The 26776-nt window shown below is 32.8% G+C and overlaps 1 protein-coding gene across 1 annotated transcript; it reads left to right on the top strand.

Moving 5' to 3' along the window:
* The first annotated feature begins 430 nt into the window (after positions 1–430).
* LOC136980903 (juvenile hormone acid O-methyltransferase-like) lies at positions 431–4697 on the top strand. The gene is made up of 4 exons (XM_067277105.1): positions 431–764; positions 2627–2834; positions 2895–3048; positions 4470–4697. The coding sequence occupies exons 1-4, from the start codon at positions 478–480 to the stop codon at positions 4643–4645; spliced, it is 825 nt and encodes a 274-aa protein (XP_067133206.1). The 5' UTR covers positions 431–477; the 3' UTR covers positions 4646–4697.
* The last annotated feature ends 22079 nt before the right edge of the window (positions 4698–26776 follow it).

Raw genomic sequence — 26776 nt, 5'->3', positions numbered from 1 at the left:
AGAGGCTTGAAGAGATAACGAGTACATCAAATGTCGGTCAGGATCGAAGACCTCTGTATACATATATACACAGTGTAAACAAACACGAACCTCGAATGGATCTGTAACATATATCTGATCATTCAGATATTTTCAGAGATATTCTTAGATAAGTCACAATACTCTTTTGAAGATTAAAAAATATTGCGATACAATCGATACAATACATCGAAAAATAATATATTATCTCGATACTGTTAATCTCACAATGGTATTCAAATGCCACACAATCTCTCCTATCGATGCTGACAATGCGCTTTTATAAAAAATAATAAAACGTTTTCATCAGTAATTTTATTTTTTTCTTGATAGGCAGTCGTAAAAAATACGTCACACGTCATTATCAGAAATATATTCATAAAGATAAACAAAAGATTTTATTTCCTATGTAAATATCTTGTTGATCTGAATCGACTTTTCTATTAATTTCAGTCAAGTATGGAAGGAACAGCTGAAGATTTCGATAGAGTACCCAGAAACACAGCACATCTTTATTTAAGATCATGTCTGGATTTCCACTTTTCAACCATAGAATGGTCCGACGACGATATTATATTAGATATTGGATGTGGACCAGGAAGAATTACCAAAGAAATTCTCTTACCAAAATGCCCAAAATTGAAGAAACTCGTTGCTATCGACGTAGATCCTAGTAGCATCGAGTATGCCCGAAAGACCTATTTTGCCGAAAAAATTGAATATAAAACACAAGACATCCTAAAGGGGTAAGTTACTGCTAACATTAATTTTACAAAAACAACAACGCATGAAATAATTGCAATAATTTAATGCAGCATTTCTCAAATTTCGATGATACACGAGCAATCAATGATATTACGAATTTCTAAGCAAACTAACTCTTCTTTGGTTTTAAAAACTAATTTTTTTTATAAAAATTCAAAAAGTTATTCAGTAGGGATTTGTATACCAACAATAATAAATTGCAGATTATAAGTTATAAAAAAAACATTGAAACATTTGTTTTTGAAAACATAATTTAAATAATTCCGTAAATATTACAAAAACAAATCAGAAAAGTTACAATAAATGACAAAAACTGAGGTGTCGATGGGTTTGACGTTATCAACTTTTTAATAACTGAAGTGACAAAATAACTTTAGCTTTAAAAGTCATATTTTAAAAATTATATAAGCAACAACACAAGGAGAATAATCCCAATTTAACAAACCCATGTAAAAAATGTAAAAAATAATAACAAAAATACGATCAAAACTTTGCATTGTTAGTAGGCTATTAGTAGATTAAAAATTAATTATGTCCTGTATTTCAAGAATGGCTCTCAATGTGTTAAAAAAAACACTACGTTTTTAAGTTAAAAGTGTGAAAAATAAATTATTATTACTAGTTTCAAAACTTTTTTCTTCTATTACTTCGTTTAAGAAATAAAGCCAGGACACTTGCTCGATTGTCGCATAACTATAAGGGCATCATTAAAAAGTCCAACAATTTTTAGTTATAACAGGATATAAAATTTAAACATTGACGATCTTGAAAAGTAATTTTATTAAATTATAATAAAAAATCTGTGCTGAAAAACAGTATTTAAATTTTAAAAAACTACGAACACGCTCATAGACAAAATTGGTGTCAGTTATTATGAGATGTTATTTTAAAAGTAATTTTTATCTCTGAATTTTTCGTCGGATTGGAGAATTATTTTTACAATATTAAAACAACGTCTGTCCAAAAAGGAACCACCATTTATTTCTTGCGTTCGTAGACAATTCACACATTCGGCAACTGACCTTTCTTTTTAGGCTGCTTTGTTGCCGGAAGTTAAAAATGTCTGTTTTTAAAACACAAAAACGTTCTTAACTTCGGCAACAAAGCAGCCTAAAAAGAAAGGTCAGTTGCCGAATGTGTGAATTGTCTACGAACGCAAGTAATAAATGGTGGTTCCTTTTTGAACAGACGTTGTTTTAATATTGTAAAAGTAATTTTTATATTTATTAATTATTATAAAATTGCAAAAGAGTTAATTTTGTAGGTAGAAGTGAATTTTATATCAAATTTGTGAATTCTAATAACTAGTAAAACCTTTATTAAGTCTGACTGACTCGAGCTAAGGCATAATGATCCTTTTTACCTCCTAACTTCCTTAACATTTAAGAGAATAAATGGCTCGTGTTGATTTTAACTTAAAGTCTTTGTAATTCACACTTCAAATGAGAACATAATACGCCATTTTATCTGTAAATGCATGTTTATTCTTATTAGTATTCGAAATAAAACTTTCCAATATTTATGCTTCCTTTTCAAATTTTTATGCTGTTATAAAGCCTACTGTTTCTTATCAACTTTAAGAAAATACACCAATTAAGTAAATAAATGTAAATTAGATGATGTGTTTTATCTTGTGAAAAACATAATTAATGTGATAAGAACTTCATATAAATATTAAATTTTTTATATCTTCTTTTAACAATTCTTTATAGCTTATTCTGTATTATACAATACAAAATACTTAACCGTTTCTTTTTGGTTTCGGTATGGCTAAGATTACAAAAATATATCTTTAATTAAAAATTCTTCATATTACAGTTAATTAATTACTTGTTATTTGCAGCATGGATTTGGAAGAAAATAGAAAATACGATAAAATTGTATCTTTCTTCACCTTTCAACTTATACCTGATTTCGAGAAATTATTTTCTGTTATTTCCTCGATTCTGAAACCTGGCGGATTTTTTTTCTTTACTATTGTTACAAAAGCTCACATGTTTACATTCATGCGTGAATTGACGGCCATCAAAGAGTGGTCGAAGTACATCAAGGTATGGAAGTTTTTCTTTCATTTTATATTTAACATGAATTAAAATAAAACTTAATTGCAGACCGAGGAGGTGCTTTCATTAATTCCTCCGACTTCAAACTGGGAGGATGTAGAAACTGAATTTAAAAAGTTTCTTACCAAGTTTGAATTGCGAGTGAAAAGCAGTAAATGCGATGTTATAACTTTGTCCTTTGTTGATAAAAAGCAGTTTTTGGGTAAATATGTCATTATTTTAACATAGATATCGTATTTAAACTATTTAAGTTACTTTATTATATTGTAATTTTTATCAAATTAGAAATTCAAGTAATTTTTTAATTAACTTAAAATGTTTATTTAATATGAGCCCATTCATAAATTTGTATTTATTCTTTCGTAATTTAATGCGAGTAATGCAAATTTCACATGAAGTGGTCTTTTTTTCTTTTCCCAAAGATGTTATGTATTTTAAGGAATTGTTTACAATATATCTAATTATTCAATGTGTATAGTTTTTCCTGAATTTTTGCTCGCTTTTCGTAGCGCTAATGGTTATCTGTAAACGGTCATTTTTGTAAATATTCGAGTATCCATTAATTAGTAAATATTTGGTTTTTCATTGTAAGTAACGTGTCGTCGCTGAATGTTTTAACTTTCAAATTTTCAAACTCAAACTGACTATTCCCTTTATCCATTGTTTGAGGTACAGTTTAAAAGCATAAATTATGACAGTACCCTTGTCTGTAACGGCCGAATAACTGAAATAATACGCGAATTAGTCTGCCAGTCTGGGAAACTTTCCCGTTCGGCTCATTACATGTGAGAAATTTATCAGTGTGGTCTGTTCCGAATATGCTAGATCTCATCTCTTGCCACATATATATTGTGGTAAGAGTAAAGTTCTCAGTCACGTAGACGGGCTGCAGCGAGTTTTCTAAAACATCTCACATGTTATTTGGAAATAAGGAGTTCTTGCCGGCAGTTACATGTGACAAATAAAATCACTATCAAGAAAGTCAGTGACCAGTGCACCTCTATGCTTGCGGAAATTGTCGTGTATGAAAACGAAACTTGCACTGGCAGCAGTTGGAAAAAATTTCAAGTGGTGTTTCAGAACTTCTTTGTATTTTTCTGCGGCAATGGCATCCCGTGCAAGAAACGTGTAGCTCAGTCCACAATTTCTACTTAAACAGACAGGCTTGCATAGAAACCATATGTAGGGGGCATATATACTATATATGTGTGTGTGTGTGTGTGTGTGTGTGTGTGTGTGTGTGTGTGTGTGTGTGTGTGTGTGTGAAGAAAGTTGCCAAATTTTGATTACACGCTACTGATTCTCGCTGGCTTGTGATCAAAATCTACATACAATATTTTTCATATCATGGGCGTGGTCGAAAACAAAAACTAGCGATTAAGGCTTTTTTTAACTGCTTATCCTTTGTTTCATACTTGTTTAAAGTAAAACGTTATCACTTATAGAAAACGGTATAATATCAAACATTTGTTTGTAGATCTTTCTGTGAATGTGAGTGTTTTCGATAGTTTATAAAATTGATGCTGCCAAAATGGCTTTGACTACTCTCTTTCTATATAGAATTCGTTAACGGAAACTTATAAACAGTTTACTTCATTTCTAATTCATTTAAATTATTTTCAGATTTCTTTTTGTACGTATTTCCTAAAGCCATGTTTAAGAATATGGAACCAGACGTCAAATGCCGTCTTTGGAAAATGGCCGAACCAATTGCTCTCAGATCTTTTTTCCAAAGTAAAAATGGCGAGGGTGTACATTCTTATGAAGTTTTGCAAGTTTCGGGATATAAGGAAATGTAGTAATTAATTATGTTTATTACTTTACAATATGTGAAATAATTTAATTTGTATTATGGGATAGATTACAAAACAATAAAGATAATTCGAAGTTTAAAAGTTTTAATGATTAATTTTTTAGGACTTTATGCACATAAATACTTAAATTAATTATTTAAAACTATGACGAAAAAGCCAAATTTTGTTTTATCAATGTAAATAATTCTTTAAAAAAATTCGGGAATAAACACACTAATTACGTATAAAATTAAGTATATTACTTTAAATAGCTTGAAATCGATAAATTCCCGGCAAAAATTTGCTGGAAACTTAATGCTTACCGTAGAGAAGGCTTCAATAAACAATTTGTGTCCTGGAAAAAAAAAAATAACTTACAGAAATATTTTCCATTAAACTTCTTTTTTTCTACAATATAATATTTAGTATAATTGCAGCAAATTGATCATTTATACATTACGTTTATTATTTTTAAACTTTAAAAATATATATGCATATATTTATGCACCAGTAATAAATATTGAGATACATAATATATCGCTATGTCAAAAATATGAAAAATAAATGAATTTAATCGAATTTGCGATAGAAGTAAGAAGACCATGTGGTAGAATCGCAGCCATATTGAAAAACTAAGCTTCCTCTTATGAATCGCATTCTACAATATCGAAAGGCGTTTTAAATGTTTTCTTAAAGTTAAAGGTTTTTATTGAAAAGTTCTAAAATAATTTGTAATACAGTGGGTGATCGGTTAAAGAATCTGTCTAATGTTGATTGCTTTTCTCTCTTCAAAATTTTCAGAAGTGATTAATAGCATTGTAATTGTAGAGATCCCTAAGCGTATTAACCTCAACCTGGTTTGGATGCCATTCTAAGATCGTTGTTCTGATATCCTTTGACTTCTTCAAAAGACGTTTAATAGCAGATATCGGCATTAATCCTTTTTTTCAGAAGAAAACATATGTCGCCGTGTTTTTTGTTTTCTTCGTTCAAGAGTTCTTGGCGTTCTTCTGTCGTTAGATCTGTTTCAGGTCCATTATGAGCCGCAGGTCCGTTGTTATTATATCTTAGATGTGATTTTTGTTACTCGTTTAGGTGATTAAGTCTTTTTGATTGTACTCTATCTATCTTAAATAAGATTGAACCGCAGCCTGCTGTAGACCTGTTTTAGCCATACTGCCCAGGAACATCAAACATCTTCTGCCCACTCTCTACCTTTGCTATTATACTCTCACCTTTTGAAAATAAAAACCAACGCAAAACATAACGAGTGCCCGCCCGACAGTTTTGCGAATTGTTACTGCCAGAGAAATAGAAGGCAATTACAAGGAATTACAAGGGAGTGTTTCAAAGTTCAAAGGAATACTATCCGATCAGTATATACCGGATTGAGCGTCGATGTCGACGTCTCCCACACTCTGAAAAGCTTCGATTTGTTGGCCGAAGACAATAGAAGACAAATCGGTATTCATTATTTTACGTCGCATCTTCTTGTGTTTGTTCTGTGTTATTATTACTACTATTATTAACTTTATATAACAATCGGAAAAGTGTAAAAGTTGCCTTTCTGAGTCACGAGGAAAGCTAAAAAACTTTTATCAGAATTTTTCTGTTTATAATTATCACTTTCACCGTCTCCTTTGTCACTAAAATTATCAATAATTATTAAAAAACAATTATAACAATAATTACAACAAAAAACTACATTTCGAAGAAGAAAACTAATCGATTCGAAACGATTAAGTGTAGAAGGCTATTCAGACATCGCTTATTCGACATTTTGTAACATACCAGACACGCTATCCAGACATTGCGTATTTTGATATGTTACAAAATGGAAAATACAGTAATGCGCAATAGCAACTCGTCAGCTAAAAAAGTGTGCAGTGCGAATACTCTATAACAGACATGGGCAAATGCGGCTCTTATTGAGTTACAGGCTAATCTTGCTGAAAGTGTTAATTTCTGTTTTTAATTATTGTTTTTACAATTTTACTTTTATAATTTTGTGAAAATATGTTTGTTAAAAAAAATTCAATATTTGTTTTATATTATATTTATATTATATAATAAAATCGCGCGCCTAACCGTACTATCCACCACGACAGTACAGAACTGCGTCTCCCATGCATTTTGCAAAACCTACATTTCGGCTCTCACTGAACTCTTGCTTGCCCACCCCTGCTCTATAATATACTCTGCCTTCGACTTTCAGAACAAAAAGACCGAAATCTCAATCATTGGTTTGCCAGAACCTCTTCTGACTCCAGCCCAATTTGTAGCTGATGCCAACCTTTCTACTCAGCTGAGCTTCCGTAAGACCAGTCTTCACTAAGGTTCGGTCTGTCCAGTCTGGAAAGTAGTTGCAATATGCAATAGCAGGAATGAATAAATGTATACGGACAATCAAAGTATCAGTCAAACCTGATTTTATGCGGTCTTTTATTGTTCGATTTTTTATTTGTGCGGTATAGTCTGCGACTAGTCTCATGCGTTTTGCATTGTCTCACGTTGACTTATTGTAGCTAAATGAACTTATAGTAGCATAAATGAACTTATTATAGCAATATTATTGCATGAATATGCGAAAAATGAAATAATTTATTTTTTAAGTCAACAAAACACCACCTGGACAAAAATATGTAAAACAGACGATAGACAAGACAATGCAGTCAAGTGCTGACATCTGTTGTCAATAAATTTTACGTGTGTTTTAATTACGTTAATTAAACCATCAAAGTGCTTTCACATTCCTGGACCATTAAGATAAGATTCATTTCAAAGCGTAAATGTACTGTATTATTTTTTCTATTTAGATATAAGATTTTAAAATTTTTATTTTATGTTTAGACTTAATCCCTGAAAATGAATAAGGGCAAAAACAAAGCGAAGAAGAAGGAAATTTCTTCAGAAACTAACACTACGATTTCAAAACGAGTTATTTTCTATGTGAGACTTTTTTATGCGGTCCCTATTCACCGCATAAAAAATATTTTGTTAATTGTGTTGCGAAAACTAATTTTTATAGCCACTTGTGAAGTTTCGTGCGATTTTTTTATGCGGTCCCTATCCATGGCATAAAAACAGGTTTGACTGTATTCAATCCCTCTAGTCGTTAGAACGTTGGGTTCTACTCCTAACGTCTAGGAGGGCATTCTATAAGTAGAGATCAAGATCGTAAAATCATGATCTTCGTCAGGACTGATACCAGTTAAACTATTATTCTGCATTTTAATTCGCGATCTTGGATAGTAATATATTTGAATAGGAGGGCTTATTTAATGAGCGGGGAGAGTCGCGAATACGCGCTAAGATCGAGACTTGGAGCTGAACTTAGTAACGAAGCATTAAATAACAGTAACAAGATTTAATAAAACAAACGAAGTAAAACACAAAAATTCGGCAAGAATATTAAATTCCTATTCTATTCTATTCGTGCGCGCGAGAGAGTTCATAAAAATATAGATTACCTCAACTTATGTAGCGTATGTACTACGTACTCTTTTCTATAGCCAGATGAGTACAAGAGATGAATTTGGGATAATCTTCCCCTTTATGAAAGCGCACAAATGTCGAAAGGAACTTTCTTTATGGCAGCCGACCGTAGTTTATGTGGCCAACTCGTATCTTCGTTGACTGCTTCTTATGGTAGCTCAGGGTTTTCGATGACTGCATGGAGTTATGAGGCAATTATGTCTGGTCTTCAACTGCCTCGAATGGAGGGAAAATCTCTCTTTTTAACACATTCTCTAGCCAATAATGTCCAAGGGACACACGGCGTGTATGACGAGTGCAGAGAGGGTAAACAGACATATATAATTATAAATAAAGCCGAATTATAGATAAGGCCTTGTGAGAAAGAAAGTTGATTTCCCTTTTTTTCAAAAATGAAGTATAATACTTTCCTTCATGTAAACAAGTTATATAAATTTAATGCATTTTCCATGCTAAATTAATTAAACAAATTACGATTCTCACACAGGTAAATGATTTTTCTCCCGTATGAATCTTAATGAGATTACTTAGAGCGCTGTAATAATTCAACTAACGATTGCAGAACTGGCAAGAGTCTTTTACAGGCTCGAATCTTTTCATGATATTTTAAGTATATTTGGAAGTAAATACTTTCTTGTAATTTTTACATTGATATTTCCCATTTTCTGAGATAAATCTGTAAAATATGAAAAATATAAACGCCAAAATTGTTCAATAAATTATGTTAAATTTACTTTTTTCAATATTGTTAAAATTTCGAGTGCGGATATGGAAAAGATTCGAAAAGCTTTTCTAAATCTTCTTGAACTGAAATTTAGAGGTTGCGAATTCTCCAATGAAATCGCAGCATATCAACTAAATGCATACACTAGTGTTCACAAATATTACCAATACGTATAATCACTGTAACAAATTAATAGTAACTTATATATTCAGTATATATATTACAAACAATTTATCAAAGTGTATTTTGCAAAGTAAAATGTTTGGGAATCATTTAAAACATATCTTCATTTACTTTCTTGTTTCCCTTCATTTGCTAAAATATGTTTTATTTTATAAGCCTATTTATACATAATTTATTATAATTGAATTTAATTTTAGTCTATTGATCATGCGCTTACTATAGCCATTTATTGAATACAATTTTATAATAACTTGAATTTTAGTGATCGTATCTATTTCATTTGTAGTAAAATATAAAAAACTATGTACTGTACAATTGACTGTATTATACATTTTACATCAGCGGTACCTAGATATATAAAGAGAAATGTTTTTTACTTGTACATAGATATTACACAAGGAGTCACAAATGTAATAAATGAAATCAATAAACTTCAAGAATTACAATGGAGTATTTAATGAATGGTTACAGCAAGCGCATGGTCAGAAAATGGATTGATAACAGAAAAAAAAATAGAAACAAACAACCAATAGACAACACATCTGATAATTTTTAAAAAAATTCGATACGAAATAAATCATTTTGAAAGAATAAAAATAAATAAAATAAATATGACAATAGGACAAAATGTCCGAATGATCACTAGACAAAAATATTCTACTCTCTCCGATTTTGGAAGATTTTCATATGTTTTTTGAGCATTCGTGGCATGTAAAGGTTTTGTGATTATTTTTCCAATTCGAGATTCCACATAACGTGAAGCAATTTTTAGAATTATAATCGAAAATCGACTGATTTTTCAAAATTTCAATATGTTTTCACTTTTACTTCAACTTCTCCCCAACTGACATTATTCTGTTTTAAAAGGAGCAAGTAAATGTGTCACTGATAATTTTAAGAGAATCAATTGCGGTAATTTTTATTGGACCTTTTTCTATAATAAGTTCAGGTTTCGATTTACTAATATTTCACCAATTCACTGAATCAACGAAATTCTCACAACCAAGGTAGCATTCACTTCTGCAACTATAATTCGTCTCTTTACAACACTATCCTTGCCTTTCTCAGTATTATGTTTAATCTATTTTTCTTACATATATTATAGAAAAATAGTCCTTAAAAATATAGCCAGAATTGATCAATAATGACACACTTAACAGAGATAAAAGGCTTTTCAGTAAGTTTAATAAATTCAGCGTATTTAACCGACTAATAAACGCAATGGAACCGAGAATTGAAAAAAATCACATTTTTTGCTTCACCTCGCGAATAGTTTCATATAAAGTGCATCTGGCTTGGTGCAAAACTAAAAAAAAAAATAAAGTGCTAATTGGGAAATTTTTATTGAAAAATTATTAAACTGTGAGATAAGCAGGGGACTAGCGGTTAATCCCTTCTGACCACTTAATCTGCACGAACTGATAAAGCCTGACCTCGGAGTCATCGAATGGCTAGGAGGGCAAAACGAGTGGTGAGTGGACAGATGTCTTTCCAGAAAAAGAGATTGAATGGTTGACAGGTTAGCAAATAAAACATTTATTGGTTAGCTAAGGTTAACATACAAGATCGTTCACAAGGCTACTCGATTAAAGGCGGTAAATGCATATTATATAAGGGCGGCTGTTAGCTATGCCTTTACCGTTTTAGGGAGAGAGAGTTCCCAGATCGCTAATAAACAATACCTCTCTGCAGGAATGAACGGTATACATCGAATTATAGCGGACGTCGACGGTAGGGAAAAATCTGTAGCTGTTGAATGTCTTCTCAGATGGGATTCAAGTCCGTTACATGGAGATTGACCGGCACAAGTACAGAAATAACTTCCGAGTGCGGACTGAGCCCCGACGCGCCCTGAGCTTCTGGTAGCTCGCAGTTTTATAGCATTAGTGTGGGAAAGCGATCCGTTGTTGACAATGACTTGCAATTCTTGACAACTAAGTGTCAACTTTCCCACCTAACAGTTGATAGTTGGAGAAACCTCTGTTCCGATACTCCGCAAGGAGTTTTTTTTAAGGGAGTTGTTAACAACATTTTCGAACAACGAAAAAAGGAAAGTTTCCTTTCATTTATAAATTTCCCTTTAAAAATCCGCGGTCTCACAAAACAAACTAAGTAAATTTTACTTAGTTTTTCTACGTTACAATACATAAATTTTCTTTTAATATGCGATCCGAGAATGCCGCTCCTCTTCATGTCTAACCTGGTGCCATTTTCTCAGTGTGTCACCCCCAGTACCGGCCCTGGATTGAAGTGCCAATTGATCAAATATTTAGTTGGAGACATCAGCTGGTTGATGTAGAATTCATGTAGAATAATCTCCTTTGTCGTTGCTTTATACTACAATATATATATAAATTCTTTGCATGATACATTTTATATTATTCTTCTGTAGTAATTTCTTTTAAACGTAATATAATTATTCTACTCTCTGTTATTATTAAATAATCGTTAAATGTTTTCGATTCAATTTGCTAAATTAAAACTTGAAAATAAAAGAATTTTACGCGTGAAATGAACAATAATCGTAATTGACTATTTTTTTCGTTTTTATCAGAAGCAGAAATTTTACGAATTTATTGTAATTTTTGATATAATACATTTTAATGAAAATACTATTGCAATTTGTTATGTCTTTAATTTAATCGAAATGCTTTAAAAGCTACTCTAACGGCAATTTACTTAAATTTTCTCGGTCATGTCCGATATCTAGTACGGGATGTTCTGAGGTAGTTGATTGCGTGATATCTTTCTGTTGTGCACGAGAATCATCGTCTTCTTTTGTTTTAGAAGTATGGGTACTTTCTATGTTTTGTATATATGTGATCTCTGTAAAAAGTCTTCTTCTAGGAGATCTAAAACGGGAAATTTTTCCATAATAGAATTTTCCGCGAGCCATTCCTCGTATATATCAGAAGGATCATCTCTTGTTTCTTTTTTTGAATCATGGCTGTATCCTCCTTGTATTTCAGTGATTTCACTAGAAAAGTCTTCTTCTGTAATTTCTAGAACAGGAATTTTAGATGTAATTCGATCTTGTGCAATCCACTCCTCGTATATATCAGAAGAATCATTTTCTTTTTTTGTTTCTCTTTCAAATCCAGAGCTATATTCTTTGTGTTGTATTGGACTGTTTTCAGTAAGAAAATCTTTTTCTGTAATTTCTAGAACGGGAATTTCAGATGTAATTGTATTTTGTGCAATCCATTCCTCGTATACCTCAGTATAATTTTCTTTCATTACTTCTTTTTTCAGAGCCAGGACTGTGTCGTTCGTACTGATGGGTTTCTGAACACTCACCATCTCTGCTGTTCAGTAAAATCATATATTTTAGCGACTTTACTTTCCCGTGAAAAAGAATAGAATATATTTTAAAGTACTCGTTTTATTTTCGAACTGACTAGTAATTAATTCTGAAACATTTTACCCTATAATTTAAGAGTTAATTAATCACAATACATTAAAGCACGTAACTCTTTAGTTACAAATAGTTTCTGTGAATGATAAAAACAAAAAGTTGTGAATCACGAACTTCTACAATTTATTTCAGAAATTTAATGTTAAAATTAAAAATAAAATTATTCAGTTTAACTTTTATTAAAAACATCTTTATGGAAATTGTTATGTAAATAATCCAATAACAAGTTGCTGAATTGTTCTGGCAACATTTGGTGGCACTCTCTGTTGTCATAATTTATTTTAAAATACTTTTATATTCCGAACTATTGTAGAATAGAGAAAGTTAATTTTGTGCATAGAAATAGTTTTATACCTATTTGTAAATGCTAATATCGATTAATATCGTCATTAAGTCTGACCTAACTCGAGATATGACATATGACCCCTTTTATCTTTTCATTCCTTGATCTTTAATCAATAAAATATAATAGCTTTAATTTCTTTAGTACACACATCTCCCTGTATAATTTCAGAAATTTTCGACAGAAAGCACCGATCAATATGTATGCTTTTTAAGCTTCAAAAAGGGTGAAGAAAATCATGCCATACACACCGCCCACATATGCTAACATTCATACATACAGAAATGATTTCCATTTTTTTTTTTTGTTTTGCATTTCTCAAAGTTCAAAAATGTAAAAATCTTTGAGGGTCATTTTGACCGATTGTCATACTTTTGCTATGCTATATATTACAGCCAGAAAAGTAAAATCTTTCTTGTATAGAACTTCTTATTATTAATATTTAAAATCGACCATTCAATCGAAATATATGGATTAATGACTCAGTTATTCAAAAAAAAAGAAAAACACGTTTGTGTTTTAGTTTATAAAAAGCATATTGCGTTTATCATAGATTATTGATTACAGTGATGAATTTATTATGAGTAGTGTGTTTCGGTTTTATAAATGATTTTAAAGTTATTAATTGGCATAAGTGAATTCAGAGAGTGGTTTTGCGAAAATGAAAGTAAACACAATTAATTGTATATTCCGAAACCGTGTCTTCTTTTCTTTGATTAATTTTTTTATCGCTACTAAGTGCTTATACAGACACTTGGCAATTCTATCATCAACTTTTATTCGAGAATTTTTATTTGCCGAGATGCGTTTCGGGCTCAAGCCCCTCTTCCTTCGGATTTACTTCCCGAGATATCTTGTACTATGTTAACGGATATACATCATGTTGTGAAAATACAGGGGAACGTTAATGCAACTTGCAAAACGCGTTTATCCTGTCAGAACTTTTGTCCGCTCACTGTATCAAAGGATGGCTTTCTATGAGTGTAAAAATGCAGGGGTCGCCAAACTTTTTTCATCGTCGACCCCCAACAACTTTCCAAAACCTCACATTGACCCCCTTCGAAAAGTTTTATTACAAGTGCAAGAAACAGACCTTTTATTTGAGGCTACGTGTCCGCTGTCCAATGAAAATAAGTTAAAAAAAACCCTCTAGCGGTGGCTAACGCAATTATAAAATTAATTATTACATAAAAAAATTGCCAGGACGAATTCACATTAAGAATAAATATTTCGGACTCATTTGTATGTATAGTCCAGAAAGAAATATTTATTCTTAATGTGAATTCGTCCTGGCAATTTTTAATGTAATAATTAATTTTATAATTGCGTTACCCACCGCTAGAGGGTTTTTTAACTTATTTACATTGGACGGCGGACATGTAGCCTCAAATTAAAGGTCTGTTTCGCCGTGGATTTGTTATTGCCTCTACAAAGCGTGTGAAAGGACAGAAGAAGTCAGACTCATTTGTATGTATAGTCCAGAAAAAAATATTTATTCTTAATTGTTAGCTTTAGTTTTAAATCGCCTCGAAGTTCCACATTTAACTTATTTCTCTGTTTGGTTAAGATGGAACTAACATGGCTAAAACCAGCTTCGACCATATATGAACTTGGAAATGCCAACATAAAAGGATTTACAATATCACAAAGTTTGGTGTATTTTTTTGTTATGTTTACATTCGTCCAAAAATTGCTTAAAGTTGAATTTTTATAAAGCGTTCTTGCTTCAAGGTCTGCTAATAATTCTATAAGTTCATCTTGCAGGTTGATGTCGACGTTTTCGATTTGAGCGGAAAATGGCGCCATAATCCATTCTGGAATATCAATATTTTCTAAATCTGCAAAACGCACTTTAAATTCATCGCTTAATTTTTGAAGATGATTTGTATATATTTCCAAGTCTTCATCTATTATTTGCAATTGTCTTAGATTTGGAAAGTACTGAAAATCTTTACGTAACAATGAAGATTTAAACAAGTTTAATTTAACTTGAAAACCTAAAAGAATTGTCCGAGCTTGAATAATTGTCACATCTTTACCTTGGAGCCTTGTTTGAACATCATTAAATTTTACAAATAAGTCCGCTAAGTAAAAAATGTGGTTCTTATGTTTTTGCAGTTCATCACTTAGAACAGAATTTATTTCGTTAAGAAATTCTATCGTAGAATCAGATAACTCAACGAGCCTTTGTAAACATGGACCTCTAGATAACCATCTGACTTCGGTCTGTAAAAGTAACTGGTTTGTTAATTCGTCATTTTTCTCACAAAGTTTGGAAAACAATCTTGATTTAAGAGGGTGGGCTCTAATTTGATTAATAGATTTAATACAAATCTGTAAAGCGTTATGCAAATCTGGACTGAGATATTTTGCTACAAGGTGGTTTCTATGCAACACACAGTGAACAGTACGTATTCCAGGGACTTTTTCTTTAAGAAAAGTTGCAAAACCTCAGTAACGGCCTACCATAGCAGGTGCGCCATCTGTGACTACTGCTGTTATATTGTTAATTGGAATGTCGTATTTATTCAAATATTCTTCTAAATTCGAATATATTGTCAGACCTTTTCCATCACATTCAAAATATTTAGCAAATAAATATTCATCAATGATTTGACATTTGTTTTTACTAAAATATCTGACGTAAGCCATAAGAAGAGAACTAACACCAAAAACAGACTCATCAAGTTAAATAGAAAATTTGCAATTTTTGAACTTTGAAACTACTATATTTTCGACGTTTTCGGCCATTTCGTCAATACGCCGTTTCACTGAATTCGCACTTAATGGTAAGCACTTTAAAACATCAACAGTCTTTTTTCATTACATTTTCAATGACATCTTTAATTGCAGGTACAACTATATCTTCTGCAGTTGTGTATGGTTTTCCCTTTTTTGCTATATTGAGCGAAATCTTGTATGAAGCGATTAAGCCTCCTTCAATATCATTTATAGAAGAAGCAGACGGCTTCATAAAACTTTTTATATTTGGTCGTGTTGCAAATTTTCTTTTAAGTGTTTTAAAAAAATCAAGATCTTTATCCAATAACGACTGAATAGGAGGCCAGTTCCCCATAAAAGTCCTCCCGGAAGGCACAGTTTCCCGCGCGTACGTTTAGGCCGTGAGATAAACGGCTGGCTCTTCGGTCGCGAAGCGATCAATAACTGCTCTTCGGAGGAAAGGCATATTAAGGCTATAACCTCCATATGAACCTGAGAGGAGAAGAATGAGAATGAGAGAGAGAGAAGATCTTTATCCTTTTTATCAGAATGAACTCTCTCAAGATGGTCTTTCATTTTAGCTGGTTTCATCGCATCATTTATAAAAGTTTTCTCACAAAGAAGACACATAGGCATCGTTTCATTTGTTGGAGAAGGAATAAATCCAAACTTTAAATAATCCAATGAATATTGTCGACATTTTTTTTTAGAAACTGAAGCTGCTATTACAGAATTGGGGTTCTATAACTAATAAAAGAAATGAAGTTACATCGTATCAAGGCGAACAAAAGCCGAACATTTTCTAACCGAAAAAGCCGAGGCGAACATTTTCTAACCGAGTTTAGCTTGCCACCGCTCATCAATCTTAGCTTTTTTGGATATTAAATCTAATAAACGAGGCGTTGCTGCTTTTAGATGTATACTTATTTTTTTCTTTTAACAAATAGGTACACAACCAAAAACCGCAGCGCGTAGTTTATTGGGTCTAAAAAAAAAGGCTAGCACGATACCGCCCTCGACCGAGGTGGGACTCAAAGCCCGCGCTGAAGTCTGACTCAAGCGAACAAAATTCGTTTCGAAAAGAAAAACGATTATTTAGCTTTCTATGCTAGTATTTTTATCGAATAAATTTAGCTTACCTTCTATAAACCTTTGTCTGTGACCTCTGCAAGTTTCGTAGTAATATTTGGTGTTCATATAAGTGATTCAGTACGGTCCAAATACTGTCCAAGTATGGTCCAGATACTCCAAACTATCTCGGTCCCTCGCTGGACTCTCGAACTTCTCTCCTCTATACAAACTTCGTTCGGAGCTCCTTCCGACACCCTTCGTGTCTAGTCAAAAATTATCTTATCTCTTGGCCGCTCTTCCCCACGCCACACTACTTTCTATTGTCTTCCCCGATTCTTAGAACGGCTAATCCTACCCAAAGGCGATAACGGTCGTTGGAAAGTTTTACGAAAAGAGAGAACAAAGAAACAAAGAAAAGGCTAAGACTAACTAAAATTAATTTAGTTTCAATTTTTCCATCTACCCCAATCGACCCCTTAGCCGCATCGACCCCCAATCGACCATCTAGCCGCATCGACCCCCAATAATGTTACATCGACCCCTGGGGATCGATATCGACCACTTTGGCGACCCCTGGACTAGACAATCCTATAACCACTGCCTCCTTTGTCAGGATTCCTGACACCAGGTAAACTATTTTACCGTGGTTTAACTCGTGTATGTAAAAGATGATTTTTAGGAGGGCTATTTTACAATAGATGCCTTTAAGATAAATATGAGTGGAACTCCAAATATAATATATATAAATATTATTTATTTTACTATAACGATAAAATATATACAAGTCTACAAGTATTATAAAATGCAAGAATATCATATCAAAGGATCTAAATCTAACTTATTCCTTACATTTAACACGAACGCTACACGAGAGATAGAGTTTACGATCGTTCTAAATATTATACTACCTTCATTTGAGGTTTGATCTTCTTAAATATCAACGTGTTGATAAGTATTCTGGAGAATGAAAATGAGAGAATCAAGCTTCTATGTGCTCAGTATATTTATGGTTTATATCTTCTATATGGCGCCTTCAATACTGTGGAAGACTGCCGAGTCATAATGGCGAATTCTGTCTTCTAAGAACTGCGCTGAAAAGGCAGGAAATCTGCCTCTTTTATAAAAATGGCTGTGGGCTCACTGTCCAATTATGCTGAGTCAGTTCAACATCATAGAACAGTGAGTAAATTTTAGTCAGTAACAAATAGGAAGTTTGCTTTTTCCCTTTTTCGTAAACGAAAAATGTTCATCCTTTTTGTTAGAAGTTTATTAAAGAAATAAAATATTCTGTTATAATATTTTATAATAATTAATCTCCAAATATTCATAATTTCATATAGTTTCTCGTTTTTCAAAAATAACGCTAATTTAAAAAGGTGTTGATTTTTCTGACAAAAGTAACAAACAAGTCTATTCTGGTATCCTTGATGTAGGATGAGTAATATATGGGTGTTGACGAATTGGTTGTTTACAATATATGCTTATAATTCTCTCTCTATCTTAATAATAAAGGTAAATTAATTAAACATATCAATAACGAATTATGACCATACATAGTGATTTAACGAAGGCGTGATTTCATACATCCTTAATTAACAAATTCAGATTATGCTCTCTCTTAAAAATTTCAAAGTGAAAAATGTATTCTAAATCTATACATGATTCTCATGTTCTCAGCTAGGTGTGATTACAATAAAAAAAATAAAAATTATATTAAATGTGATTACATGATATGAATTAATAACAAATAATGCAATACATAGATCGGGTAATAATACATTTCGTTTATCTTCTTTCTTTTGGTGACAAACTTCTTCCATACTTCTTGAGGGTGGTGACTCATCAGAAAGTGTTTCGGTGTTGACACGTGGGTGGGTCCAGGGTCATAGTTCAAGTTCCTTTTGTCTTCAATGGTGACTTTATTTTTTCTCGTCACTCAATTGCTTTGCTGGACGATGGAATTTCTCAACATCGTTGTCCATAGTTCTATACATCTCAAGGACCAATAGTTAACGATTTAAAACTTAATAAGTTCTACATTAAAAAATGACCATAATAATTCATCTTGACACAACGAAAGTTTGTAAGAGACCTTCAAGTTCAAGGTAGTATTACAAACAATTAATTAAATACTCTTTCTCTCTTAAATTAAGTCTACAATATCTAATGATATTATAACAGAATATTTTATTTCTTTGATAAACTTTAAAAAAAAAGATGTACATTTTTCGTTCCGAAAAAGGAAGGAAGCGAACTTCCTTTCTGTTACTAACTAAAAATTACTCACTGTCCTAAGATGCTGAGTCAGCTACCCAGCCATCCCTATAAAAAGGAGTAGATTTCCCGCCATTTAGCTCAGTTTTAGAAGACAGAATTCGCCATAATAATTCGCGCAGTTCATGGAAATCTTCTGACATCAACTTTCCATCTTCCGATCTAACATATACAGGGTGACAATAATTAACCCGTACAAAGTTTGTAGCAATGCTGCACCTGAACTTTTTTTACTGTCACCAATTTACATAATATTGTTTAATTCTCCATGATTTCCTGCCCGTGTAGATATACTTTCGATGTAATAAGGGTTAGTTCTTTATTTTTTTAATGGTGTCGAACAAATGTTGTGCAATTTTGGAGCTATTCCGGCGAGGAAAGCATCAATGTGAAATTGTTCGTCTGCTCGGTGTTCCAAAAATGACAGTCTCAGATGCAGTTCGGCGATTCAAGGAGCTTGGCCACAATGGTGACCGTCCCGGACGTGGAAGAAAGCGCACTGTCAACACGTCTAGGAACCGCAAGATCATCACAAAGTGAGTTGACTGACATGCGAAGGTCTCCATGAGAAAAATTGCTCGTGAGATCAGAATCAATCGCAAATCGGTGCGGTTAATGGCGAAAAAGGAACTCGTACTCAAGCCCTACAAGTTCCAAAAGATTCAGCTCCTCACCGATGAAAACAAGTGCGTGAGACTCCAAAGATCCCGTTAACTCAAGCGTCGGGCCGCAGGTCGACAATGGAAGTGCATTCTTTTCACAGACGAGAAGCTTTTCTCCGTACAACCATCAAAACGACAGGAACTGGTCCGCGGGGGCTCCTGGACGCTCAGCCGTCATCGAACATCACAAAATCCAATGTCAGTCATGGTTTGGGGCGGAATTTGTGCGAGCGGCAAGACACCCCTTGTTTTCGTCGATCAAGGAGCCAAAATCAATCAAGATGTGTACCACCTATGACATTCTCGAGGCTGTGGTACTTCTGTGGGCTCAGCAGCATTTTGGCAGTGCGAAATGGACGTTTCAGCAGGACTCGGCGCCGACACACAGGGCGAAGAAGACTCAGGAGTGTGCAAGGCTCATTTTCCCAATTTCATCTCGTCTGCGGAATGGCCACCGTACTCGCCGAATCTGAACCCAATGGACTACAGTGTGTGGTCCATTTTGGAGGCCAGGGTCTGTTCTAAGCGCCATGAAAGTTTGGAGTCGCTGAAGCAATCCTTGCGCTGGGAGTGAGACAAACTGTCTCCAGAAGAGTGCGGCCCATCGCTGAGAATTTCAGAACGCGTTTGGGGCTCTGCATCAAAGCAAAAGTAGGCCACTTTAAAACTGGCTGAATATCCGATTAATACGTAAAGTATTGTCACTGTTATATGCTGTTGTTTTGCTAATTTTCATTTCTTTAATAAATTTATGATACAAAAAACTTGTACGGGTTAATTATTGTCACCCTGTAAATACACAAATATAAATATATACCGTATATCTCGGCGGATAAGACGATAGTTAAATCATAGAAAAAGGCCCCGAAAATCCGCGGTCGTTTTATAAGACAGATACAAAAAATTAGAACAAAATTTATATAAATTAAAACCATTATAAAAAAACGGACAAACCGTAATTATTTACTAGTAGAGAGTAGGGCATGTCCACAAAATAGAATAGCCCATACGAGGTTTATGTGAATAGACAAGGTCATTACCCGAATGCCAAATCAGTGCGAATGCTTGCAACAATCGCAAGGCAGTTCTGCCAGATGCAAGATAATAAATTTGTTCATTTGAAAACTTACGTATTCCGTTTATAATTTCGTATACGTTTTACAGTATTATTATTCAGATGATGATCACTGATCTAAACTAAATTCATAGGCCATTGATAGTTTGGGGTCGTCTTATAGGACAGATATATGCTAAAACTGTAAAACTTCGACAAACATGTATACCTCGTCTTATGTGAAGGTCGTCTTATCCGCCGAGATATACGGTATATATAATCTCTGCTATGGATTTGCTTCTTAATCTCTCTGAATATTTAGAATTTCACAATGTGTTAATTCACTGTTAAATACATTTTATTATAAAACCGCCTTATAGTTTAAAATACATTTATAATTAAAGTTATTCTTACATTTAAAGGCTTCTTAAATACTTATCCTTACACCGAACATTTCTTAAAACACAATCTAGTATGTAAAATTTAAACTTACGTTTCGTTGCATGTTTAGATTTTTTTTTTAACTCTTTCCGCCCTGTGGGCACTAAGAGGGCCTCTTTTAGTAGGCCCATTATGGGTTCGGCCAGACCCACAATGGGGCGACCGGGTGGTGAGGGACGGGGCCCGACATATCCGAACGGACCACCCCCCGAAAAATTCCTGGGGATTTTTCGACCCGTTCGGATTCGATCCCGGGTCCCCCAGAGCAATAGGCTGCCACCTTGACCGCTCGGCCATCCGGCCGCCTTGCACATTTAGATTGTGCTCGTTCGGTGTAAGGATAGGGATTTAAGATTCGGTGTAAGGAAGGTGGAAGCGACGGACGTGGCTCGTGCACGTCGCACTTCCTATACTTTTTCGACCACACAAAATCAATATTCTATCAGTTGTTTGAGATCGCAATTATTAGAAGCTTCCATCAAAACATTGCACGCAACGTTAGTACGCGAACACGCAATACTTACGTGGTCCATTTTCGACGTACAAACATCGAGGTGGCATAAGATTAAGAAGGAACAAAGGACAACGACTATAAGACGTACTTGACAGCTGGAAAAAATTTGGATGCTGACATCGTCTGTCTATGAAGAAGAAGTGGAGGAGTCGTGGTGACTGAATGGCGGTCTTTTAACTATTTTTTCGATTGGTAATCTTCTTTGTACTCTGTTATGCGGTTGCAATGCATTGAAGACAATATTACCTCAATTGTTCTTAAAAACACTGTGTCTTTGTAAATTAGGTTTTAAATAAATAATACATTGAAAATATATTTTAGTACTGTTGTATATAGTTTAAAATATAGTTAGTATGAACAGACGAAAACAGTTATTATTTTGCGGAATGTAAAACCTTGTATAACTCCTAGCTCCATTTGCTGACAAAAATGTAATATCGAATATTTTCAGTTTTTCAATTTTTATCAACTTTAATCGCGATATATAGTTTTTATGTTTTGTCTCATGTATTAATACTATTATCAAATATTTTAAAGTTTATTTGTTTTAAGTAAATACCATTTTATTTGCTATAAATGCATAAATGTCGTACGGAAAACTTAAAATTAAATTTTGATGCAACACATCAAAAACGAAAGTGTTTTTAATAAATTATCCAATTAAAATTTTACATATGGACTAAGCGACTAATTAGTGGTATCAATCAACTTTCAAACAAAGCAGTTTTGAATTTTGCATGTTTATTCGAACTTCATTTATTGATATTCACTTACTGACGTCAATTGATGATTTGCTAATTCATATAACTTCGGAGTAGGGATTGACGTAGCGTAACAAGAATCAACAGATGACGTGCATCGAACACCTGCAAGACATTGGCAGAGGATCAGAGAAATAAGTGACACATCACAATTATTGCGGTTGAACGTATTTTTTATGGCGCGCCATGTTTAAATATCTTGAAAAGGCGGAATGAAGTCAAAATGTATTACAGAATAAATTTCTTATAAGCGGGCCCTTTAGGCGTGGGCCGCGTGCAACTGCCCTAGTTGTCCTAATCTAACTGCAGTGCTGCTTCAAATAGTCTTTTCACAGGCATTACTCCAATACAAAAACATAATTATATAATTATAAAGAATACATTGTAAAAATATAAAATATTAGACAATACGAAAACGAATTCTTTTTTTCTCCTTCGTCTTATGTTACCATCAAAGTAACACGATTCACACAGCGGAGACGACCTTTCTTCTCAGGGTACTTTCCATGCCTATAGTCAAGAAACGTTTTGCCTGATTTATATAAAAATAAATAAGGAAAGTCGCCTACAAAAATGATCGACTTCGCTGTTTGGGTCATGTTCCTGCAATGTTGAAAGAGGATGGAGGATAAAACAACAATTCGTATTCGCATTGTCTGTAAAACTTTGTATTTTTATAATTATATTACGTCCTGGATTTTTAGATTTTTTTCTTTACATAATTATATCAGTTTGTGTTTCCGACTGTTCTCGGGTTCAGAGACATAAGAAACTGTTCACTGTTAGACAAGAATAAAAGCATTACATTATTGCTGTCTATTGTTGTTTTCCCATTTTAGTCAAAATTTTTATACTCAATCAAAAGAACTAAATTTACGGTATTTTTAATCACACTACATTAACTGGAATCACAAATGGTAAGTAAAATGATTATTTCGCAAAATAAATTTTTTATTTGGCAAAACGTTTAATTAAAAATTCAAAACACGATAGAAACTTTTAATTTTCATCTTGTCTCGTAGATAGTATAAGTATTATAGATTTACCGAAATTTTTTAACATATCATAGTAATTTACATTTCTATAAGTAGTTTCTATTTAAATTAATTAATTATTCTTACTCTATGATTATATTTATAAGAACGGAAAACAAGTGTGCACGATATGCGGGAAGAAATGTCCGAGTCAATCTCATTTACGTATACACATAAGGACTCACACGGGTGAAAAGCCGTTTGAATGCGAACTGTGTAAAGAAAGATTTTCGAATAAGAGCAATTTAACTCAGCACCTACAAGTGCATTTGGATATAAGACCATACAAGTGCAATTATAAAAACTGCGAATATAGCACTAATCGAAAACATGACTTGAAAAAACACATGTACTCACAACATCGTAAGAAGATTCAATCTAAAGTAAATACGACGACAAATTTTTGTATTTTTATTCATATATTTCGATAGATAAGTTGATAATATTTTAAAAATAAAGGCATATAATATAATTTTATCTAAGTATATATAGCATTTTATGAATTATAGAAATGACAGATCAATAAAACCGTTCAAATTTACTGAAATTAATAGCAGAATAACAACAACAACAATGATAAATAATCATGATTATTATTAAAGATAAAAACTCTTCGTTCGTTTTGTTATTGGTTTTGTACTTCATTCGAAGATTGTGAATTGATTTTGTTTGTTTGCATTTTTCGTAAAACCAGTCTCTCGATTCACTGTGTGCCAATTAATAACAGAAAACATTTATAAAATTTGAAATACACTACCCATAATAAATTCATCACTGTAATTAATAATCTGTGATGAACTAAAACACCACATGTATTCATTTTTGTTAACTATGTTATTATTAATTAATATATTTCTATTCAAAGTACAAAATATATTATTGTATTTTTAGCTATTAGATTAGGCAAACTAAAGGTATTAGATTTTAGTCATTAAATGTCGAGGGGTGAGGAGGTAACGGGGGTCGTATGCCATATCTCGAGTAGGGTCGGACTTAACAATGATATTACTCAATATTACATTTACAAATATTTATAAAACTCATCCCTACGCTCAAAATTAACTTTTTCTATTTTACAATAGTTAAGAATATAAAAATATTTTAAAATAAAATATGATAAGAGATTACCACTAGTGATGTAACGAATAGTAATATTCGGCCTCAGCCGAATACCGAATATTCGGCCAGGAGCGTGGCCGAATGGCCGAATATTCGGCTTGATTAACGCACGTACGAAAATTGGCCCGCAAACCGCATTATGGCAAGGATCGCGCACCCTACTCTCTATTGGCCCGCTGTCACTACGATTTTTTCTTCTAGTAGGTCTAAATTATTTAAATTAATTAATTAAATTATAATTATTAAACTTAATATGAGATGGAGCCTAACGTTTACCTCTAGTGCCAAATCGGTTTATAATTTATGTAATAGCCGTAAATAGCCCAATATGATTCGGCAGTTGTTGGTATTTAGATATAAGTTATAAGTTATTTGCAATCGATCTTTTTAACTCTTTAATTAAGCACTAAAATTTTGTTTTTACTACGTATTTGTTGACTGAATAGTACCCCGAGGATATACTTTAGTGGGGACATATGGTCTAGTTTCTCCCCAGTTATGGAAACAGTTCAAATATATTATTGGGGGTTTCTATTTGTGAAGTTTTGTGATATTTTGTTGCTATTGTTTTTATCAATATTTTTAAAATTGCCATGATTTCAAATGTTATCTTTCGTATATAATGAGAAATGCTCATTCTTTGCTTTATACAGGGTGGGCCAACGAAAACGAAACGGCAGTGTTCGTGTTCGTCCAAGCAAATCGCTCGGACAGGTCGATTTTATTCTCAAGGGGACATCTAATGCAGTAAAGTTTTTGCGAATCTGAATATTAACTAAACAAACATTTTTTTTCGAAGTAAATGTTTGTTTAGTTAATACAAAATAAATGAGTTTTTAACATTTTTGTTGTGTGTTGTATTTAGAATCGCAAAAACTTTATTGCAAAAGATGTACCCTCGAGAATAAAATCGACCTGTCCGAGCGATTTGCTTGGACGAACACGAACACTGCCGTTTCGTTTTCGTTGGCCCACCCTGTATATAAAATAAATTATATATTAGTTACTCATCTTCTAGAAATAGATAATTCTTTCATTAAATACGATAAAGTTTCAATAAAACGTTTCGTAAATCATTTTAAAATATCGTAAAAATATTAAAATATACGCGAATACGAATATAACATAATTAACTAAACAATAACATTAATGCCCGATACATTCTAACCTACACGCCATCAATGCCATAGGATATCGGGCTAGAGAAAGGCTATAATATTATTTAATTACGAAACAATTTAATACTAAAGTTAGATGCTATTTCTTATTAACTTAAATAATTATAATTTAATGTCCAGCATTAATAAAAGTAACCAAAATGATTAATTTACTGTGTGTTTGTTATTTCTTACTCCTGTTTTTAGGTTTTCGGTATTCGGTTGAATAGTGATTAAATATTCGGTATTCGGCCGAATAGGGAAAAATAGGCGAATACCGGGTAGTAACCGAATATTCGTTACATCACTAATTACCACCAAACGTAGGTGGGGAAATTCAGCAATTCGTTAATAGTTTATTTATATAACAATTTCATAAAAATACTTTTAGTAAAAGCTGAATTCAATAATTTTATTTTTAATTTTAAGATTAAGTTACTGAAATAAATCGTATAATCGTAAATCGTATATATATACGATGAAACACAATGTTTTGTTTTTATCAATAATTCACAGAAACTATTTGCAATTAAAGAGTTACGTGCTTTAATGTATTCTGATTAATTAACTCTTTATTTAATTAAATTATTGGATAAAACGTATCAGAATTAATTAATACTCATCTGGAAGATAAAACAAGTACTAATACAAATATTATATTCTTTCCACAGGAAAGTGAAGTTGCTAAATTATATGAAATTAATGAACAGCGCGATGTGTCTTCAGAAACCCATCAATACGAACGATACAGTCCTGGCTCTGAAAAAGAAATAATAAAAGTAGACTATACTGACCCATACGAAAAATGGATGGCCCAACATCAAATTACATCTAAAATTCCCGTTTTAGAAATTACAGAGGAAGATTTTCTTACTGAAAACAGACCAGAACAATACGTAGAATATAGCCATGGGTCTGAAAAAGAAACAACAACAGATGATACTTTTGATATATTCGAGGAATGGCTTGCGGAAAATTCTATTACGGAAGAATTACCCGTCTTAGATCCAACAGAAGACGATATTTTTACACAGAACGCACAAATACAAGACATAGAAAGTATCCATACTTCTGGAACAAAAGAAGGCGAAGACACTCGAGTACAACAGAAAGATATCAGACAACCAACTACGTCAGAACAGCCCGTACTGAAATTGCAATAATTTTTT

The sequence above is a fragment of the Centruroides vittatus genome, unplaced genomic scaffold (genome assembly GCF_030686945.1).
Source record: "Centruroides vittatus isolate TY-2023 unplaced genomic scaffold, ASM3068694v2 contig_732, whole genome shotgun sequence".
NCBI classification, from domain to species: Eukaryota; Metazoa; Arthropoda; class Arachnida; order Scorpiones; family Buthidae; genus Centruroides; species Centruroides vittatus.
Note: the sequence above shows the minus strand (reverse complement) of the source record. Positions and strands in the feature narration are given on the sequence as shown.